Source organism: Gorilla gorilla, chromosome 9 (assembly GCF_029281585.2).
Source record: "Gorilla gorilla gorilla isolate KB3781 chromosome 9, NHGRI_mGorGor1-v2.1_pri, whole genome shotgun sequence".
Taxonomy (NCBI): domain Eukaryota; kingdom Metazoa; phylum Chordata; class Mammalia; order Primates; family Hominidae; genus Gorilla; species Gorilla gorilla.
Window position 1 is genome coordinate 68,240,273 of NC_073233.2, and position 20,490 is coordinate 68,260,762.

At 39.5% G+C, this 20,490-nt stretch overlaps 1 protein-coding gene across 2 annotated transcripts; it reads left to right on the forward strand.

Moving 5' to 3' along the window:
- The first annotated feature begins 1,654 nt into the window (after positions 1 to 1,654).
- On the forward strand, positions 1,655 to 16,692 carry MS4A1 (membrane spanning 4-domains A1). 2 transcript variants are annotated; one of them, XM_055354212.2, is made up of 7 exons: positions 1,655 to 1,867; positions 8,287 to 8,461; positions 8,930 to 9,049; positions 10,220 to 10,276; positions 11,855 to 12,091; positions 12,893 to 12,994; positions 14,184 to 16,692. In XM_055354212.2, the coding sequence occupies exons 2-7, from the start codon at positions 8,303 to 8,305 to the stop codon at positions 14,400 to 14,402; spliced, it is 894 nt and encodes a 297-aa protein (XP_055210187.1). In that variant the 5' UTR covers positions 1,655 to 1,867; positions 8,287 to 8,302; the 3' UTR covers positions 14,403 to 16,692. The 2 variants fall into 2 exon arrangements, with proteins under 2 accessions (XP_055210187.1, XP_063549254.1); XM_063693184.1 differs by lacking the exon at positions 1,655 to 1,867 and adding an exon at positions 6,999 to 7,088 and having other exon boundaries at positions 8,113 to 8,461.
- The last annotated feature ends 3,798 nt before the right edge of the window (positions 16,693 to 20,490 follow it).

Below are 20,490 nucleotides of genomic sequence, written 5' to 3' on the forward strand. Positions count from 1 at the left end.
ATACATCAAATAAGGTGCTATTGACAAGTCCAAATTGTAGTGAGAATTTCAACACACTCAAGCACTAAAATGTTGATCATTCAAATGAGCAAAGACAAAGTAAATGTTTATGCATTCATACAAATTCAAATTCAAGTTTATTTGGGAAGAATCATACATAGAGCCACCTAAGTTATCTCGTTGGCCACAAAGTAGCAAACAACCTGAGACTGACTGGGGAAATACAGGGCTCAAACAGAGAAAAGGATGCAAAAGACCAGGTTGTGCTGCCACAACTCAAGCCCCTTTGCTGTCATACATTTGCCAAGTCCTGACCCTGTTCCCATGCCAACTAAAATGAAGGCACATGCCTCTAACCACCCCACCATCCAGGACTCAAACCTCAGGTTTCACAATCATCCACAACTCAGACCCTAGGTAATTGTCCTCCCATCACCAATCACTCAAGCATTTCAGCAGATATGCATAGACCCTCAATTAGAATGTTAAATGGATGATGGATCTTCTGTTCCCACTCTCCTTCACTCTACAGCATCTCTGAGAGGTGACTGCATGACTTTACTTGAGTATTCTTGAAGAAGTAAATTCTCTATTGAAATGGTAGCCAGTTCCCCTAATGAACCGCTCCAACAATTTTTTTTTTTAGAGTGGCATCTTTTTAAATATCACACCACAATCAGCCTCCCCAGAACTACTTCTACCCAGTGGATCTAACCCTATGGTTCCAAACTATCTTAAATTTAAAAAGAGAGGCAGAAAGAGAAAGAGAGAAGAGATGAAAGAGAGAGACAGGAATAAACCTTGAATTAGGCAACAGAGCTGCCTGCCATATTTCGTCCTTTTAGATTAAATGAACAAATAATTACCTAACTATAGCTCTGTGTCTCTAATAAAATGAAGCAATGAACAAGGAAATAAAATGTAATTAAAAATCCCACATATGAACATAAAAGTTCAATATTGTAGGGGGAGAGAGAGGACATTATCTTTGGGCAACACTTTGATTCACATCCCAAATATTTAGACTCTCCTGACACTACCAACTTCTTCCGTTTCCCTACTTGATCTAGTACCGGGCTTGATGACCCTGCAGCTCCAGACTAGACTAAAAAGAGAGGGGACACAAGGGAACTTGAAAGATGGAAGAAAAAGGTGGGTTCAGAGGTAAAAGTGCTATTTCAATTTATATTTCCAAATATGGAGGCTAATTCTTGCTTTGAGTGGCTGGGTACATGTACTATGGCACTAAAGTATAATTTTAGGCCATTTCTGCTAAATCTGACACAAGATATATACATGGTTCATAAGAAACTTAAGTGTGAGCCAATGAGGACAATATTTGGGGACCCCTAAGTATAGTGCTGCCAAGTGTACAGCCTCAGTGATTCTTGAATCTCTGCATGGATGCCTCCTGCCCACCTACTCAGCCCTAAAAGTGAAGCCAGAAGGTAAAAGTCAGTGCTAACAGCCCATCTTTGACCAACTTCTAGAATCTTTCTTGTCCTTAGGGACCTACCATCCACACCTGCTTATAGGGTGGGGGCTGCAGAAGTTCTTCTAATTAAGGTAGCATGAGCATGCCAGGCAGTCCCCTGGGGTCTTTTTCAAGAAGTGAAACCTGGTAAGGCAGAAACTTTTTTTGCACCTCCTTCAGCTATGGTAAGTGTTAAACCAAAGTAATTGGAGCGAAGCCCAAGGTAGCAGAAGCTACTGATTTCCTGTCACCTGATGTCTATCAGCGATTTCATCTTCAGGCCTGGACTACATCACTCACCCTCCCAGTGTGCGTGAGAAACAAACTGCACCCACTGAACTCCGCAGCTAGCATCCAAATCAGCCCTTGAGATTTGAGGCCTTGGAGACTCAGGTAAGGAATCAATTTGCTTTCTTTAAATGACTTAAAGGAGGTGATGGATAAGGTATAGAATGGTTTTGAAGACTGGAGGTTCTTGATCTTAATTCTAGAGTCTCCCTAGTCAGACTTCCTAATAGTTCTATGACTTAAGGAGGGGTGACGATATCAAGGCTTGCTGCCCACTCACTCCTCTAATCAGTCTCCCTCTCAACAATTACCCTATGCAGTCAACTGTGAATCATTCCACAAAAGTAGTAGATTGCAGCATATATATTAAATCATGGTTTGTAAACCACTGGGTTCAAACTGGAGCTCTACCACTTACAAGCCATATAACCTTGGGCAAATTACTAAACCTCTAAAGCCTCAGCTTCCTCATCTATAAAATGGGGGCAAAGGTACCCATTGCATTATGAAAATTAGAACTAAAATCCTGAATCCCTTAGGACTTCCCAATATCAAATGAGAAAATAATCACTCATAGGCATAATGAAAAAAACTCCATTCCTCTTCCTGTAAATGCTTTTGTCTACATTAAATGTAAATATACCTAGAAGTATAGGTGGCTTTACAGGCTAACATTTTCTGAAGGGGATTTGTGGACACCAAGTTGAGCACGAAATCCTGCCTCAAATCTATCACATGGGAAACCAAGAGTAAGAGGGGGCGCTGCAGATGTGGGGGAGCTCTAATGAAGGAAAACAAGGATTAATTTTAATCATGCCATTACTGTTTTCTGAATCCAGTATATAAGTGATTCCCTTTCCCTGTTTCCCATAAAATGGCTTAATCTCACTGAGAATCCGGTGGAAAGAAATGTTTAATCCAGCATTGTGAGCATTTGTGTGTGTGTGTTTTGTTTGTTTGTTCATTTTTTAGTGCAGACAAGGTTTCTCCATGTTGGCCAGGCTGGTCTCGAGCTCCCGACCTCAGGGGATCCGCCTGCCTCAGCTTCCCAAAGTGCTGGGATTACAGGTGTGAGCCACCGCACCTGGCCATTGTGAGCACTTGTTAAGCTTCCCTGAGGAAGTAGCTGAGTTTGATGTTCAGCTTAATGTAACTGAGCTCATAGTACATAGAAAACAGGTTCCCTATGCAAGTCTAGTAGGATACAGGATTCTCCGAAGAAAGTAGTTGATGTCTAGTAAGGAAAGCAAAGAGCTAGGAGCTCTGAAGAATTCCTTGCAATCAGGCAAGGAGAGCAGGAACGCCCTCAGGTGATGTGCACATCTAATGCAGAGTTTGATTGAAAGTAAAGAGGGAGGGAGAAGGAACACTTCAAAGTTGAGAAGATTCAGGAAAGAAGGTAGAGGACATGTATAGACCAGTGGCTCTGGGGGCGGTAGTGGGATATGAGCTTGGGAAGTCATACAGGGCTGAATTCCAAAGGCCTTGAGGGGTTAGATGAAGGGTTTCTCCAGCAGGTAATGACAGGCCAGCAAAGGAGTTCAGGCTCAGGAAGAGCATCACTCAAAGCAGTGATCGGGAGCTTGATGTAGCAGCCTTGTGGACAATGGATTAGAAAAGAGAAAGACTGAAGGCAGAAAAGCATGAATGGAAATGAGAAACTCACAGGTGACTGGATATAGAAAAAAGACCCACATGCAAAATGTATTGCAGAGGTAGAAATGGCATGACTTGGCCACTGACTGACCAATAGCCAAGATGAAGATGGACTGAGAGATGATGGAGCTAAAGTGAAATGTGGTCCCAACTATCTAAGCCTGGGTGGCAGGGGAAACAAATAAAACAATCTGAGACACGAGGCCTGAGAAAAGACCACTGACTTCACAGCACAGTCCTCAAAGAGCAGTTTCAGTCCACTGACTGGCGGAAACTAGTTGCCAAGCATTGAGAAGTGAGTGGGTGGAGAGGAGGTGGGGGAAGAGAGTGGGTAGCAAAGCTTTGAAGCAGCTGCGGTGAAGAAAAAGTGAGCCTGGGCAGTGGCCAAGGACATTGCTAGATTAAAAGAAGAGGACTTTGGGATTCAGGGACACTGAAGTACATTTTAGTCATAAAAGGAGTATTTACCACCTTAACAAATGCAACTTATCTCATATTCTCAAAATGATACTTTGAAATGGGGAAGGCAACTATTACCTTAAACTTACAGAGAGACCACAAGAGGAGCAAGCAAGAGAGCTGGGACTAACTCTGTCTGCTACATATTGCCAGAAATTGGGAGACTGAAGGTGCAAAGAAGAAATAATTTCTTGGAAGGGCTAACAGCTTGGTTGGACTGAGATGGGCTGAAAAGCACAGAGGGAAGGGAAGTAAGAGCACTCTTCCTCGGAGATAAGTGCACAGGAGGCCAGAAGGGATAAAAATGCAAAGCTATTTTGAGTGGAAAAGAATGAAGGTGAGGTAACAACAGTGAGGCAGTTTTTAAACTTCTCAGTACATGATGGTACGAGTGGACTTAAAAGTCTATTCAAACCAAAACCAGTAAAGGCTGTGACATCTTATTCAGTGGATGGACATGAAAACAACGGTGCCTTTAAAAATAAAAAAATATTTGCAGGAGTTAGTGTGAGTAATTAAATGCGGTACTGAGTGATCACCTGAGTCTCGATTTTAACATTCATGCTGATTTGGACACCAGCAAATGTAAAATCTTATTGTTATCATATTTCGGCTAATGTGGTCCATAACCCCTACTAATCTACCAACTAGTCTTTGAGCATAACTGTGCATTGGGCACTAAGTCATTGTGAACAATTTATTTTAATAAGGCAAAATTGCGAGAATCTCCAATCTCCGTAGGCTACTTTTATGTATTTATGAATTCTCATGGAACGAAAGCTTTTCATTACAGTCAGCCCACAATGCCATAAATCAATTAATATATTTACCTCTCATACATATAAGACAGATATATGTATAATCAGATATATATATGAGAGATAGTTTCCATAAAAAATAAAAAACAGAGAAAGCACTCGTGTTTCTTCATAAACTACTATTTTATACAAATATTTGTTTAAGGTTTGTAGAAGTATAGTTGCCATCATGAGATACCATTTTAACAGAGAAATATCACACACACACACACACACACACACAGCCCTCGTGGTCATTATTGCCATTAGTCACAACAGGCATAGCCCAAGTAGAATTGGCTTACAAAAAAGTTTATCTCGCCAATAATACAGACACAGCTTTAATCAAGCAGTTGATGAATAAAATGAAATTAAAACAATGGCAGTCCAATCATCTCCTTCAGTTCAAACAATTGATGACCTTTGCACTTTAAGTTATCTTCACTAAAGTTACCCTTCTGGGGCGGAGTGTAGTGACTCCCAGCTCATTCCATACTTGCCATAGGACCTTGGGAAAAATAACCTCTCTCAACCTCCATTTCCTCATCTGCAGAAAGTAGTCAAAATGCCTACTTACAAAGGTGTTGAGTGAGTTGGCAATACCATATACAATATCCCTAGTATATAGTAGGTGCTCAGTAAACAACTATAATTATCTGGACTCACCTATGGTACAGCAGAAAAAGCATCACCATCAGAGCCATGGTGAGTGCCTTCTAGCTTGGCTCTGTTGCTAACTGTGAGGTCTTTACCAAGGCACATTCTATACCCAGACTGCAGTTTCCTCATTTGTGAAATGAACAGAATGGTTTCTGAGGTTTGGACTAGCTCTAGAAATCCTACCTAGTGACCAGAATCAGTCTGCAAACTCTTTAGTGGGCTATATTAAAATATTTGTTTTTGTTAGAGGTCTTGTAGAGTGGCTTGTTGTACAAAGCAGATCCCCAGGACTATGTGGCATCTGGCTATCTAGGGCAGGGGCAAAATCAAGTGAGAAACAACCAAACTTTCTTCTCTCTTTCCTCTAGCCCATGCGCCAGACAGATAATAATTTTCAATTGATTTATAGTCATTCACATAGTGCACATATTGGAAGGAGAAAAGAGGGGTCATAAGGGAAAGGCTGAATTCCTATTTCTCACAGGAGACAAAGCAGCCTGGTACCCTCGACGCCTAATTTGAGAGATCCAAGTCTTCATTTTAAATCTTTACAGGCTGGGCGTGGTGGCTCACAGCTGTAATCCTAGCACTTTTGGGAGGTGGAGGGGGGCAGATTGCTTGAGTCCAGGAGTTCAAGACCAGCCTGGGCAACATGGCAAGACCCCATCTCTAAAAAAAAAAAATAAAAATTAGCTGAGTATGGTGGCGGCTGCCCGTGGTCCCAGCTACTCCAGTGGCTGAGGCAGAAGGATCACCTGAGCCCAGGAGGTAGAGGCTGCAGTGAGCTATGATCATGACACTGCACTGCAGCCTGGGCGACAGAGCAAGGCCCTGTCATGAAAACAAACAAACAAACAAACAAATATTTACTAATTATGTAACTTGGCACAAGTAACCTAGCTTCTCCGTGCCCTTGTTTCCTCTTCTATAAAACACAGGTGATGATTCACCCCTTGCCTGTTCTATAAGGCTCATATGAGATGCCATGTGTCAAATTTACTTCTAGCCCTAAAGTAGGTATAAATGTGACAGTAGTCAGCTGCCTGTTTTACAGCACACCTGCAGCTACTCAGCTCTGATTGACTTCAGTAAGATATACTTCAGGCTGTGGTCTAATGGCTGGGATGTGGCACCGGCTTCAGTAAGATATGTGACCTGGATAGACAGTCTTGATTTCCAAGACATCTTACATGACTTACAAGCAATAAAGACAAGAGCAAAGATGTGTCCCCAAAAGAGGGATTTTCAGATTCCAGGAAAGACCCAGTGGAGTCCGCATAAGTGGTTAACATGAACAAGTGAATGCTAAGGAAATCCAAGATGAAGACTGAACAGAATCTTAAAATGTCTGAGCTGGAAAGGGCCTTATTAAGTGCTTTCTCACTTCAGAAATGAATAAATCATGAAAACTGATAAATAGCATTTACTACACTCTCCCTTTGTCCTAGGCACAATTACATATGTTAACTTATTTATGTCTTACATCTCAGAGAGGGGTACTGTTCTAACTTTACAGAAGGATAAAATCGAAACTAATGCTCAGCAAAGTACAAAGAACAAGAATAGCAACAAAAATAACTATTTATTCCAACATGGGTTCTTTGCATACATTTATTTCTTCAATAATATTTATTAAGAAGTAACTAAATCCAAAAATTATTTTAGATCCTGAACAAGAGAGAACAAAATCTCTACTTTGATGGAACTTCCATTCTATGGGGAAGAGATTGACAATAAGCAATTAAATAAATAAGGTAATTTCCTACAGTGATCAATGCCGTAAAGCAATTAAGATAGGATTTTGTAAAAGACAGCAAATAGGAGTACATGTTATAGATTGAGGGTTCAACGTAGGCTCCTCTAGGAGCTGACATTTGAGCTACACCTGAACAAAAAGACACTACCCATGCACAGACCGTGAGCCCAGTTAAGTGTTATAGCAGCCCACGAGATAAGAATTATTATTATTTCAATTTTACAGTTGAACCTGAGGCCCAGAGAATTTAAAGAACTTGCCCAACATCTCAGAACAAATGGAGGAATCACTATTGAAACCTAGGCAATCTGACTCAGGAGGCCACAGTCTTACATACTGCATTAGAAAGCCTTAGAGAGCCTTTTCTTTTTCTTTGAGACTGAGTCTCACTCTGTTACCCAGGCTGGAATGCAGTGGCATGATTTCAGCTCACTGCAACCTCTGCCTCCTGGGTTCAAGCAATTCTCCTGCCTTAGCCTCCCGAGTAGCTGGGATTACAGGTGCACACAAACATGCCTGGCTAATTTTTGTATTTGTAGTAGAGATGGGGTTTTGCTATGTTAGCCAGCCTGGTCTCAAACTCCTGACCTCAGGTGATCTGCCCATCTTGGCCTCCCAAAGTGCTTGGATTACAGGCATGAGCCACCATGCCCGACCTAGAGAGCCTTCTTGATGTGACTTGCACAAGGTGGCAGAGTTAGAGACAGAGAGAGGCCTGGAATCGACCCCTCCTGCTTCTACAGATAGTCCTTACCATACTCTGCAATGTTGCCTCTGGCCCATCATAATGCACAAAGGCAGATAAGCAAAAGGACAAGGACAAGTCCATTGAAAATACATTTTTCAATATTAAAGCACAAGAAAAGCATCCAGGAATAAGAAACAAAGAGGACATGCAGTCATATATGCAAGGTGTTCTCTACAAAGATAAAGAATGCCCCAAACCCAGTTGCCAAGATCACTGGCAGGGACTCCTGGGCCCACATGCTCTTCCTAAACAACCCCTCCATCTCCTTTCTCAGAACTCAGCAGTAGGCCTTGCCTCAGATCCAAGGTCACTCGGAAGAGGCCATGTCTACCCTCAATGACACTCATGGAGGAAATGCTGAGAGAAGCATTCAGATGCATGACACAAGGTAAGACTGCCAAAAATCTTGTTCTTGCTCTCCTCATTTTTTAATTTGTTTTATTTTTAGGAGTTTTAAGAGCAAAATGACAACACCCAGAAATTCAGTAAATGGGACTTTCCCGGCAGAGCCAATGAAAGGCCCTATTGCTACGCAATCTGGTCCAAAACCACTCTTCAGGAGGATGTCTTCACTGGTGGGCCCCACGCAAAGCTTCTTCATGAGGGAATCTAAGGCTTTGGGGGTAAGTCAGTTGCCTTCCATCCCACGTCGTAGGGATTCTCTGGCTGACAGAAGCTGATGCGGTATAGGCCACATACAGAATTCAATCCAATTTGAAAAATTGGGATCCAACCTGATGTCTTCTTTATGTCTAACACAGTGGGCCAAATCAGGGGTGCATCAGAGAAGTTATCACTTAGATCACCTCTGGGTGATCTTATGTCACCTTTTGGTTTGGGGGCTTGTATATGCAGGGGTCCCCCATCCCAGTCCATTGCCAGAATCCCAGGCATACCTGCTCCCTGGAAATGCCCCATGTGGTTGAGGAAACAGATTCGAACAAGAAAAAGACAAAATTCTTGGCACCTCCACTACTTCCTTTAGGCATTCCTCACAGCTCCAAGTCAGGAGCCAGAGCTTCCAACCTTGTCTTTGCCTGCTAGCAGTGATGATTTCAGCTCATCCATTGCTGCCTCTGTTCTCTCCCCAGGCTGTCCAGATTATGAATGGGCTCTTCCACATTGCCCTGGGGGGTCTTCTGATGATCCCAGCAGGGATCTATGCACCCATCTGTGTGACTGTGTGGTACCCTCTCTGGGGAGGCATTATGGTGAGTAAAAGAATAGCAGCCATTTGGGAAATGGTGCAGACAAAAATGTTAAAAGGCTCCACAGGGATATGCCAGATTATTTCTGTGTTGAGGGAAATATATGAGTAGGAAATATTATTGGGTTAAAGTAATTAAGAAGACAGGTTGACCAAATTGAGTATAAATCCCATGGTTGAGAGTCAGTGGTCCTGTTTCATGTGAATTCAGAGAAAGGGGCCCTGCATGGATCTCACAGGGACTGTCCAAAGCAAGAACTCTCCAAAGTCAGTTCTGGTGGGGAGGGTGGCCCTAGACATTTAGACTAGATAGCAAGATGTTTTGGAAAGCAAGAGGCAGCAGGAACATCCACTTCCTCCCATCTACTCCTTCTTGCTTACAATTCTGTTTGGTTACTATGGTACCTGGTGAAACTTGTCCCATCACAAGTCAGTCTCATTTTGCTTATCAACAGAGCAGCACTCTTTTGGCTGTTTTATGTACATGTTTTCCAAATCTGTAATCCTGTCTGGGTGTGGCACATAGGACAGTGATGTTTATTTCCCCATGACACTTTTCATAGTTGCCACTATAAAAGATAAGTCCAGGATTAAAATTTTCCAAACAAGTAGAGATGGGTTAGAACAAGAGCTTCCTCCATTCTACAGCCTGAATGTGAGAAAAGGAAGACGAGCAATAGTCATCATCACTTCCTGTAACAGCCAATGTTTTCATGGAGTGCCTGTGCCATTCAGGTCAAGTATTTCCTTCTGCACCAGTTCTCTCTTCAGAGGGCATCAGAGTCATTTATGTCACTGTGAACCCCAAAGGGCAGTTCCACAAGTTAAAAACAAAGAAAAACTAGAAATAAAACTTTTAAATTCATGGTATGAGTATTAATTGATGAGGAAATATGAGTTCTGTCTCTTTGGTCTTACTATATTCCTAGTCACAGATCCCCAGATGATTGAGTAAAAGGCATGAATTTAGTGTCACTGAGCCTGAATAAAGGAGGAATATGACAGCTGAAAAATGAATACAACTGATAAAAATGAGTGGATGGTTGTGTGAAAGTTGCTGAAAGTGTAGGCTTCTTTCTGACCAGTTATCAATGTTAAAAAGTGATCTCCCTCTCTCCTCTATCTCCTGTCTTGACCACCCCCTCTCCATCTCCCCCACCTCTCTTTTTTACAGTATATTATTTCCGGATCACTCCTGGCAGCAACGGAGAAAAACTCCAGGAAGTGTTTGGCAAGTAACCATATGTCCTTCTTTCCCACGTGTCAGAGAAGTACCTATTTTTTCGGTTAAAAACTGAGACCCTTAAAAAGCCAAGGTATCACAGCCTCTCAGCCCTAAAAAGCAAAGACCCTCCACAATGTTATTGTGATTTTATTTATGAAAAACTTAGAAGCGAGGTCTATCTGAAGTATGTTCATGGGAACAGAACTAAAAGCAGATCCATGAAAACCATATCTACAGTCTTAAGAACGTTAAATGCTGTGTGAAAATAATAGACCTTTCTGAAAGCCCTATCATTTCTCCCAGATCATCATTTAGGAAAATTATCTGATCAATGTCATGATTGATTCAAATTCTAGCTAAGCCATTTTTTGGCCGTAACATTGAACAAGTCAGTTTACCTCTATGTTCCTGAGTTTTCACCTAGAAAGGAAGGGTAACAGTCCTTGCTACCATGTGACGTCCAATGGAGATGAAAGGCAGTAGAGTGTGTGATGGTGCTTCAGAGGCTATAAGGTACTACACTGTGGTCTTGCCCATGAAACCCCTAGGGACTCATCTAGATCCAGAGGAAACTGGCCTGCAGAGCTGCTGATGCTGTATGGATGAAAAGAGTTTAGCAGCAAGTTCGCTCCCAAAAAATTCCTCCCCCAACACTGTCTGTTACTAAACTGAGTCACTTTCATAATCAATGAGGGAATGGGTGGATTGAGATGGTTCCTGTCTTAAAGTGGCCTGACAAACTCAGTTTGGGGGGAAAACTTTTTATGAGCATCAAATTATTCTCTAGATACAGCCAGATTTACTGACTTGCCATGTGTAGGTCATAGAGCCAGGAATGAAATATGTGCAGCATAAAATAATAATCAATAATCCCATATTATTATGATACTTGTTATTTATATTTTCCTGTTTCAACCTTTTATCATCCCTGCAAGGTAGAACATTCACACTGATATTCTCTTACCTATGCTACCCAAAGACATCAGCCCTAATTGTATTTTGGAAGATAGCTGACTGGGGCTGATTGCAGCCTATGTCAGCAGGAATAGATGTTGTTACTGTTATTGCTTCTGCTTTTTTTATTTCCATTTATTTGATAGTACAGATCTAGAGGGTTCTATCTGAACCTTCCCAACCTACACTTCATAATACCATCCCACTAAAGTGTGATACAAGAAACTTCTTCACTCTCTTCCCTCTACCTATTTATGAAGGCAGATAATAAACTGGATAATATTTATCTTCACTTATTCAACAAACATTTATTGAATGCCTACTAGGATGGTGGCAGTGGCAGTGAAGGAAATGCAAGGATACAAGATATAGAATCAAGGGTTACTCTTAGAATTTTTGCTTTATAAAACAGATGGATGGTGAATGAGATAGGGAAGACTGAGAAAAGAACAGCATAGAGACATGATTTTATTTTATAGTGACAAAGAGGTTAAAAACACTGAGAGAACTTCAGTATATTTAGTTGTAGTTGCTTTGTGAGTCAGGGCAGTTGCATTTGGAATTCCCTCCCAGATTATGTTTTCCAAAGGGAAATCAAATCCAATTAATAAATCTGTGTCTCCATTTCAGGTCAAAGGAAAAATTATAATGAATTCATTGAGCCTCTTTGCTGCCATTTCTGGAATGATTCTTTCAATCATGGACATACTTAATATTAAAATTTCCCATTTTTTAAAAATCGAGAGTCTGAATTTTATTAGAGCTCATACACCATATATTAACATATACAACTGTGAACCAGCTAATCCCTCTGAGAAAAACTCTCCATCTACCCAATACTGTTACAGCATACAATCTCTGTTCTTGGTAAGTGTTCTTGGTAAGTGTGAGATTGGATTTCTCTCCAGGGAGGAAGGATGACTTGTTTATTATGAGCATGAACTCTGGATCCAGACCACCTGAGTTTGCTAGTTACTGTCTGTGCGGCTTTGGGAAAGAATTTTAACCACACTGTGCCTCAATTTCTTCAACTGTAAAATGAGGATGGTAACACTATTTATCTAATAGGGTTGTTCTGAGGAATAAATAAGTTAATATATACAAAGCATTTAGAACAGTGTTTGGTACACAGAAGTGCTATATAAGCATTGGCTTTAACATTAATTATTGTCAACATCATTAATGGCATTAATATTTATCATTATATTAACTAAGATAAGCATAGAAGAAATTCCTAAGATGTTATGAATATCTTTTGCCCAAGGACTTTTAAATGTAGAGTTTGAAAGAGATAAAAAAAAATGCATCTCCCAAGGATGAAGAGGTCTCCTAGGCATGATGCCACACCAACTAAGGCTGAATACAATTTAATTTGAGACTCATTACTTATTCTTTCCTATACAGAATTGATTCTTCAACTGATTATTCATACCTTACTTTCTATCAGCAATACACATTAACCATCTGTTGTGTGCCAAAAGTTGTGTTAAGAGTTAGGGTTATAAAGATGCTGTCTCCTGTACTAGCAGTTCTCACAGCTATTCATTACTTGTCTAAAGAATTGATCTCTTAATCGTTCAATTATAGTCAACAATAACTTACTGAACACCAACAATGTTCTTTGTGCCATTATTACATTTTCACCTTCATTCTTCTGTTGTTTTTCAGGGCATTTTGTCAGTGATGCTGATCTTTGCCTTCTTCCAGGAACTTGTAATAGCTGGCATCGTTGAGAATGAATGGAAAAGAACGTGCTCCAGACCCAAATCTGTAAGTAGTAGCCCCTCTGGCCAAAACCTCCCTCTAGAAAATCCACATCCACAAAGGATCATTTATGGAGAATGTAATCTGATGAGTTGTTGAAACTAGGAGCTTGATTTAAAAAAAAAATTGGTCTTGGCATATTTCTAGAAAGCAAATAATATGATGTCTTGAAATTTGAAATAAGTCTGTAGTTAGAGCCTACAGTTCTATATTCTGTGCGTCTTTTTTTTTTTTTTGAGACAGAGTCTCACTTTGTTGCCCAGGCTAGAGTGCAATGGCGCGATCTTGGCTCAGTGAAACCTCCGCCTCCCAGGTTCAGGCGATTCTCCAGCCTCACCCTCCCGAGTAGCTGGGATTACAGGCACCCGCCATCATGCCCGGCCAATTTTTGTATTTTTGTAGAGACGGGGGTTCACCATGTTGGCCAGGCCAGTCTTGAACTCCCGACCTCAGGGGATCCTCCCACCTCAGCCTCCTAAAGTGCTGGGATTGCAGGCGTGAGCCACCATGCCCCACCTCTGTGCATCTTCTTATTAACCTTCCCTGCTGCTTGACTTCAGGCTTCCATCCTGATTTCATGATTCCATATACAATGTGTAAAAGCAAGATGGTTGAAGGTTGAAGGCTGACTAAGTCACTAGTTCTTTGGTTTCATTTTTCAGTATTCCCCTCTTCCCTCCTTTTCACCTAATTCCTCTTCCAAAACAACAGGTTAAAGGGCTCCACAAATGGGAAATAAAAACAGACCAATAATAGATATATTACTAACTGCTTCAGAACCAGACTGTTAGATTTAGAATTTAGAAATCATCGTTAATTACTTCATTTTGCATTTAAAGAAAAATAGTATCAAAGAGAGAAAATTATTCTCCCAGAGTTATATTCAATAAAGGCAAATCAGAACGAAAATCTAAACTCCTCTATTACTGCAATGTTCTTTTCCCAATACCACGTGGTCATTCCAGGCACTGTGGTCAGTGTCTGCTGCCCTTGAAGATTTATTCAGACTCAAGTTCTAATAAGTGACTTGATAAGGATTTAAGCACCTGCAAAAAAATTTTGGCATTTAAAGGCATATAATAAATGACATAAGTAGCATAAAAACCAGGAGGTATTTGATAAATGTTTGTGGAGATTGTTGACAAAGGTGTCAGTGGTAAAAGTAAAGAATGGTTTGTTTAATTTTGTGTTTTAGAACATAGTTCTCCTGTCAGCAGAAGAAAAAAAAGAACAGACTATTGAAATTAAAGAAGAAGTGGTTGGGCTAACTGAAACATCTTCCCAACCAAAGAATGAAGAAGACATTGAAATTATTCCAATCCAGGAAGAGGAAGAAGAAGAAACAGAGACGAACTTTCCAGAACCCCCCCAAGATCAGGAATCCTCACCAATAGAAAATGACAGCTCTCCTTAAGTGATTTCTTCTGTTTTCTGTTTCCTTTTTTAAACATTAGTGTTCATAGCTTCCAAGAGACATGCTGACTTTCATTTCTTGAGGTACTCTGCACATACGCACCACATCTCTATCTGGCCTTTGCATGGAGTGACCATAGCTCCTTCTCTCTTACATTGAATGTAGAGAATGTAGCTATTGTAGCAGCTTGTGTTGTCACGCTTCTTCTTTTGAGCAACTTTCTTACACTGAAGAAAGGCAGAATGAGTGCTTCAGAATGTGATTTCCTACTAACCTGTTCCTTGGATAGGCTTTTTAGTAGAGTATTTTTTTTTTGTCATTTTCTCCATCAGCAACCAGGGAGACTGCACCTAATGGAAAAGATATATGACTGCTTCATGACATTCCTAAACTATCTTTTTTTTTTCCACATCTATGTTTTTGGTGGAGTCCCTTTTGCATCATTGTTTTAAGGATGATAAAAAAAAATAACAACTAGGGACAATACAGAACCCATTCCATTTATCTTTCTACAGGGCTGACGTTGTGGCACATTCTTAGAGTTACCACACCCCATGAGGGAAGCTCTAAATAGCCAACACCCATCTGTTTTTTGTAAAAACAGCATAGCTTATACATGGACATGTCTCTGCCTTAACTTTTCCTAACTCCCACTCTAGGCTATTGTTTGCATGTCTACCTACTTTTAGCCATTATGCAAGAAAAGAAAAAAATGACCATAGAAAATGCCACCATGAGGTGCCCAAATTTCAAATAATAATCAACATTTAGTTATATTTATAATTTCCAGATGACAAAGTATTTCATCAAATAACTTCATTTGATGTTCCATGATCAAGAAAGAATCCCTATCTCTATTTTACAAGTAATTCAAAGAGGCCAAATAACTTGTAAACAAGAAAAGGTAACTTGTCAACAGTCATAACTAGTAATTATGAGAGCCTTGTTTCATAACCAGGTCTTCTTACTCAAATCCTGTGATGTTTGAAATAACCAAATTGTCTCTCCAATGTCTGCATAAACTGTGAGAGCCAAGTCAACAGCTTTTATCAAGAATTTACTCTCTGACCAGCACTAAACAAGCACTGAGAGATACAGAGAGCCAGATTCAGATTTTACCCATGGGGATAAAAAGACTCAGACTTTCACCACATTTGGAAAACTACTTGCATCATAAATATATAATAACTGGTAGTTTATATGAAGCAGACACTAAGTGCTATAGACACTCTCAGAATATCATACTTGGAAACAATGTAATTAAAATGCCGAATCTGAGTCAACAGCTGCCCTACTTTTCAATTCAGATATACTAGTACCTTACCTAGAAATAATGTTAACCTAGGGTGAAGTCACTATAATCTGTAATCTATTATTTGGGCATTTGCTACATGATGAGTGCTGCCAGATTGTGGCAGGTAAAGAGACAATGTAATTTGCACTCCCTATGATATTTCTACATTTTTAGCGACAACTAGTGGAAGACATTCCCCAAAATTAGAAAAAAAGGAGATAGAAGATTTCTGTCTATGTAAAGTTCTCAAAATTTGTTCTAAATTAATAAAACTATCTTTGTGTTCTTTTCTGCAACAGATGATTCCAACATGGGTGTTTGTCTATTCTTCTTTAATCTTGAAACATTAGACCATGGGAGGCTCTTACAGCCTTGAGTTGATATTTATACAACCCCAATCTAGGTTTGAACTGTGAGGTGTCAGGTCATCAAATATTCATGTCTATATAGTCTTACACAGGTTCTCAAAAAAAATGTTCATGGGATAGGTCATTGATAATGGATTCCTTATTCTGAGAACTCCAGACAACTGAAATATATGAGAGAAGAAGGAAAAGGACACGGTAGGGGCAGGCCTGAGAAAAAAATGAAAGTCAGAAATCTTTAAAAAAATACAAGATCTTATTTCTATCTTATTTTTTCTCCTCTTCTGAAATATATATGAGGATTCCTCTCCAAACCCATGGTTTCTCTAAGAATTTTGAGTCATTTGTATGACCTCAAATAATTAGTTTTAGCTGACCTCACATAACTCCTTATAATAGGAGACATCTTTAATGTCTGCTATTAAAGAAGGATGAAAATTCCTGTGACCTTCTCCCCGATTATCCCTTTGGCAATATAGAGTCAAATAATAACATTGACCAATAGTAAACATGCTTTGCCAAGAAGTGGAAGATATATTCTCTAGCCTTAGTTTTTCCTCCCAATTTGCATTTTTGTAAAAATAATGTTGTATCCACAAAGGAAATAAACTTTGAAAACCCAATTGCACTCACTGACTAGGAGGCTGATGTAACTTATTTTCATTTTCTTCTGGTTTTCTTATAATCTTTCTTTAAAATAAGGTGATAAACCATCCCAGTTTGTCTGAGTCTGAGGGATTTCCTGGGATACACGATTTTCAATGTTAAAACCAAGAAGTCCCAGGCAAACAGGATGGTTGATTATCCTACTTCATAGTAATAGATTACTCAGTTACAATCACTGCATAATATTTGCTTTTTACATGTAACAGTATATCATAGATTTTTCCTTATTGTACATAATTTCATAAGCATCACTTAATTTCAACTTAGGATTTTATGAATCAATATAAATTTACCATTCCTTTATTATTGGATATGTAGGGTATTTCCTTTTCTTTCTTTATACAAATCACTTTTGGAGCACAGAAATCATGAGCAAGATACATGTTTCCTCTTATTATTCAAAATGTAGCTTTACATTTAAAGTCTTGTCAACATTGACCAGTAGGAAGTACTAGCACCTGTTAAAACCCAGAAAATTTATCTTTAATTTCACATCGACAAGAGAATAGTCAAAGATCCAATACACAGAAATAGTTACTTCAGATTCATTTAGCATGAGTTCATCTAAGAAATTTGATTTGTTTTAAATTCTTGGTGTATAACATAAAACACTGATGGAGGGGTTCAAATCTGAAATTTTCCTAGGTTAAGTCTTCAATCCTTTAGTGAGTTTCCTTTTATGGAAAACTTGGTTGTGTGTTCTGAGCTAAAAAGTACCAAGTCATAAATGAATATGATAGAATCATGTGGTGGCAAAATCAAAGCAAAGTTACAATTACCCTCTATTGACCCCAGCCTACTCAGCAGTGCAAAATGCTGAGAAAGAATAAATAAGTTGTCTACCCTTAGAACTTACTACCTGGCTGGAGAAAAAGAAATTAGTTCATCAGGTACCTGTTATGGGTAAAGCATTTTGTTAAGTATGGTGGGGTACAGATAAAGATAGGAGAAGCTCCCTGATCTCAAAAATCTTACTGCCTAATTGAGAATGATATAAGCATATGTATTAAAAGATAACCAATAAAGGTCCAAGAAAACTCAATGTGAAAATAACAATCTTTTCAACAAACTGTGGTGGGACAACTGGATAGCCATATACAAAAGAATAAAATTGGATACCCACCTCACGCCATACACAAAAATTAAAATGGAGGCCTAAATGTAGGAGCTAAAACTATAAAACCTCTTAGGAGAAAACATAGGTATACATTTTGTTACCTTGGAAAGGCAATGAGTTCTTGAATATGACACCAGAGGCACAAGCAACCAAAGAAACAATAGATAACTTTGTTCTTGAACAAACAAACAAAAGAAACAAAGAAGGAAAAATAGGAAGGAAGAGAAAGAGAAAAAAAGACAGGAAGTAAGGGAAACAAAGAAGGACACAACTTTACTCCATACTGTTTGGGTTTTGAGTTTTGGTATACTTTAGACTCCCAACAAGGAATTTAGAATAGGGGTTACCAAATGGATGCACATTAGCATGAAGTGAGAGTTTTCCAAAGCCCTACTGCCTAAGCTGAGCCCAGATATAATCATTAGAATCTCTGGGCTAGCAGATATCTATTAGGTCTGCTTGGTGCAGAGCTGAGTTCAATTCCTGGGTATCCTTGTTAACTTTCTAACTCAATGATCTGTCTAATGTTGACAGTGGGGTGTTAAACCACCCCAAATCAACAGAATATACATTTTTTTCAGCACCACACCACACCTATTCCAAAATTGACCACATACTTGGAAGTAAAGCTCTCCTCAGCAAATGTAAAAGAACAGAAATTATAACAAACTCTCTCAGACCACAGTGCAATCAAACTAGAACTCAGGATTAAGAAGCTCACTCAAAACCGCTCAACTACATGGAAACTGAACAACTTGCTCCTGAATGACTACTGGGTACATAACGAAATGAAGGCAGAAATAAACACGTTCTTTGAAACCAAAGAGAACAAAGACACAACATACCAGAATCTCTGGGACACATTCAAAGCAGTGTGAAGAGGGAAATTTATAGCACTAAATGTCCACAAGAGAAACAGGAAAGATCTAAAATTGACACCCTAACATCACAATTAAAAGACCTAGAAAAGCAAGAGCAAACACATTCAAAAGCTAGCAGAAGGCAAGAAATAACTAAAATCAGAGCAGAACTGAAGGAAATAGAGAAACAAAAAACCCTTCAAAAAATTAATTAATCCAGGAGCTGGTTTTTTGAAAGGATCAACAAAATTGATAGACCGCTAGCAAGACTAATAAAGAAAAAAAGAGAGAAGAATCAAATAGACGCAATAAAAAATGATAAAGGGGATATCACCACCGATCCCACAGAAATACAAATGACCATCAGAGAATACTACAAACACCTCTACGCAAATAAACTAGAAAATCTAGAAGAAATGGATAAATTCCTCGACACATACATCCTCCCAAGACTACACCAGGAAGAAGTTGAATCTTTGAATAGACCAACAACAGGATCTGAAATAGTGGCAATAACCAATAGCTTACCAACCAAAAAGAGTCCAGGACCAGATGGATTCACAGCAGAATTCTACCAGAGGTACAAGGAGGAACTGGTACCATTCCTTCTGAAACTATTCCAGTCAATAGAAAAAGAGGGAATCCTCCCCAACACATTTTATGAGGCCAGCATCATCCTGATACCAAAGCCGGGCAGAGACACAACCAAAAAAGAGAATTTTAGACCAATATCCTTGATGAACATTGATGCAAAAATCCTCAGTTAAATACTGGCAAACTGAATCCAGCAGCACATCAAAAAGCTTATCCACCATGATCAAGTGGGCTTCATCCCTGGGATGCAAGGCTGGTTCAATATATGCAAATCAATAAATGTAATCCAGCATATAAACAGAACCAAAGACAAAAACCACATAATTATCTCAATAGATGCAGAAAAGGCCTTTGACAAAATTCAACAACGCTTCATGCTAAAAGCTCTCAATAAATTAGGTATTGATGGGATCTATCTCAAAATAATAAGAGCTATCTATGACAAACCCACAGCCAATATCATACTGAATGGGCAAAAACTGGAAGCATTCCTTTTGAAAACTGGCACAAGACAGGGATGCCCTCTCTCACCACTCCTATTCAACATAGTGTTGGAAGTTCTGGCCAGGGCAATTAGGCAGGAGAAGGAAATAAAGGGTATTCAATTAGGAAAAGAGGAAGTCAAATTGTCCCTGTTTGCAGACGACATGATTGTATATCTAGAAAACCCCACTGTCTCAGCCCAAAATCTCCTTAAGCTGATAAGCAACTTCAGCAAAGTCTCAGGATACAAAATCAATGTACAAAAATCACAAGCATTCTTATACACCAACAACAGACAAACAGAGAGCCAAATCATGAGTGAACTCCCATTCACAATTGCTTCAAAGAGAATAGAATACCTAGGAATCCAACTTACAAGGGATGTGAAGGACCTCTTCAAGGAGAACTACAAACCACTGCTCAATGAAATAAAAGAGGATACAAACAAATGGAAGAACATTCCATGCTCATGGGTAGGAAGAATCAATATCATGAAAATGGCCATACTGCCCAAGGTAATTTATAGATTCAATGCCATCCCCATCAAGCTACCAATGACTTTCTTCACAGAATTGGAAAAAACTACTTTAAAGTTCATATGGAACCAAAAGAGAGCCCGCATCGCCAAGTCAATCCTAAGCCAAAAGAACAAAACTGGAGGCATCATGCTACCTGACTTCAAACTATACTACAAGGCTACAGTCACCAA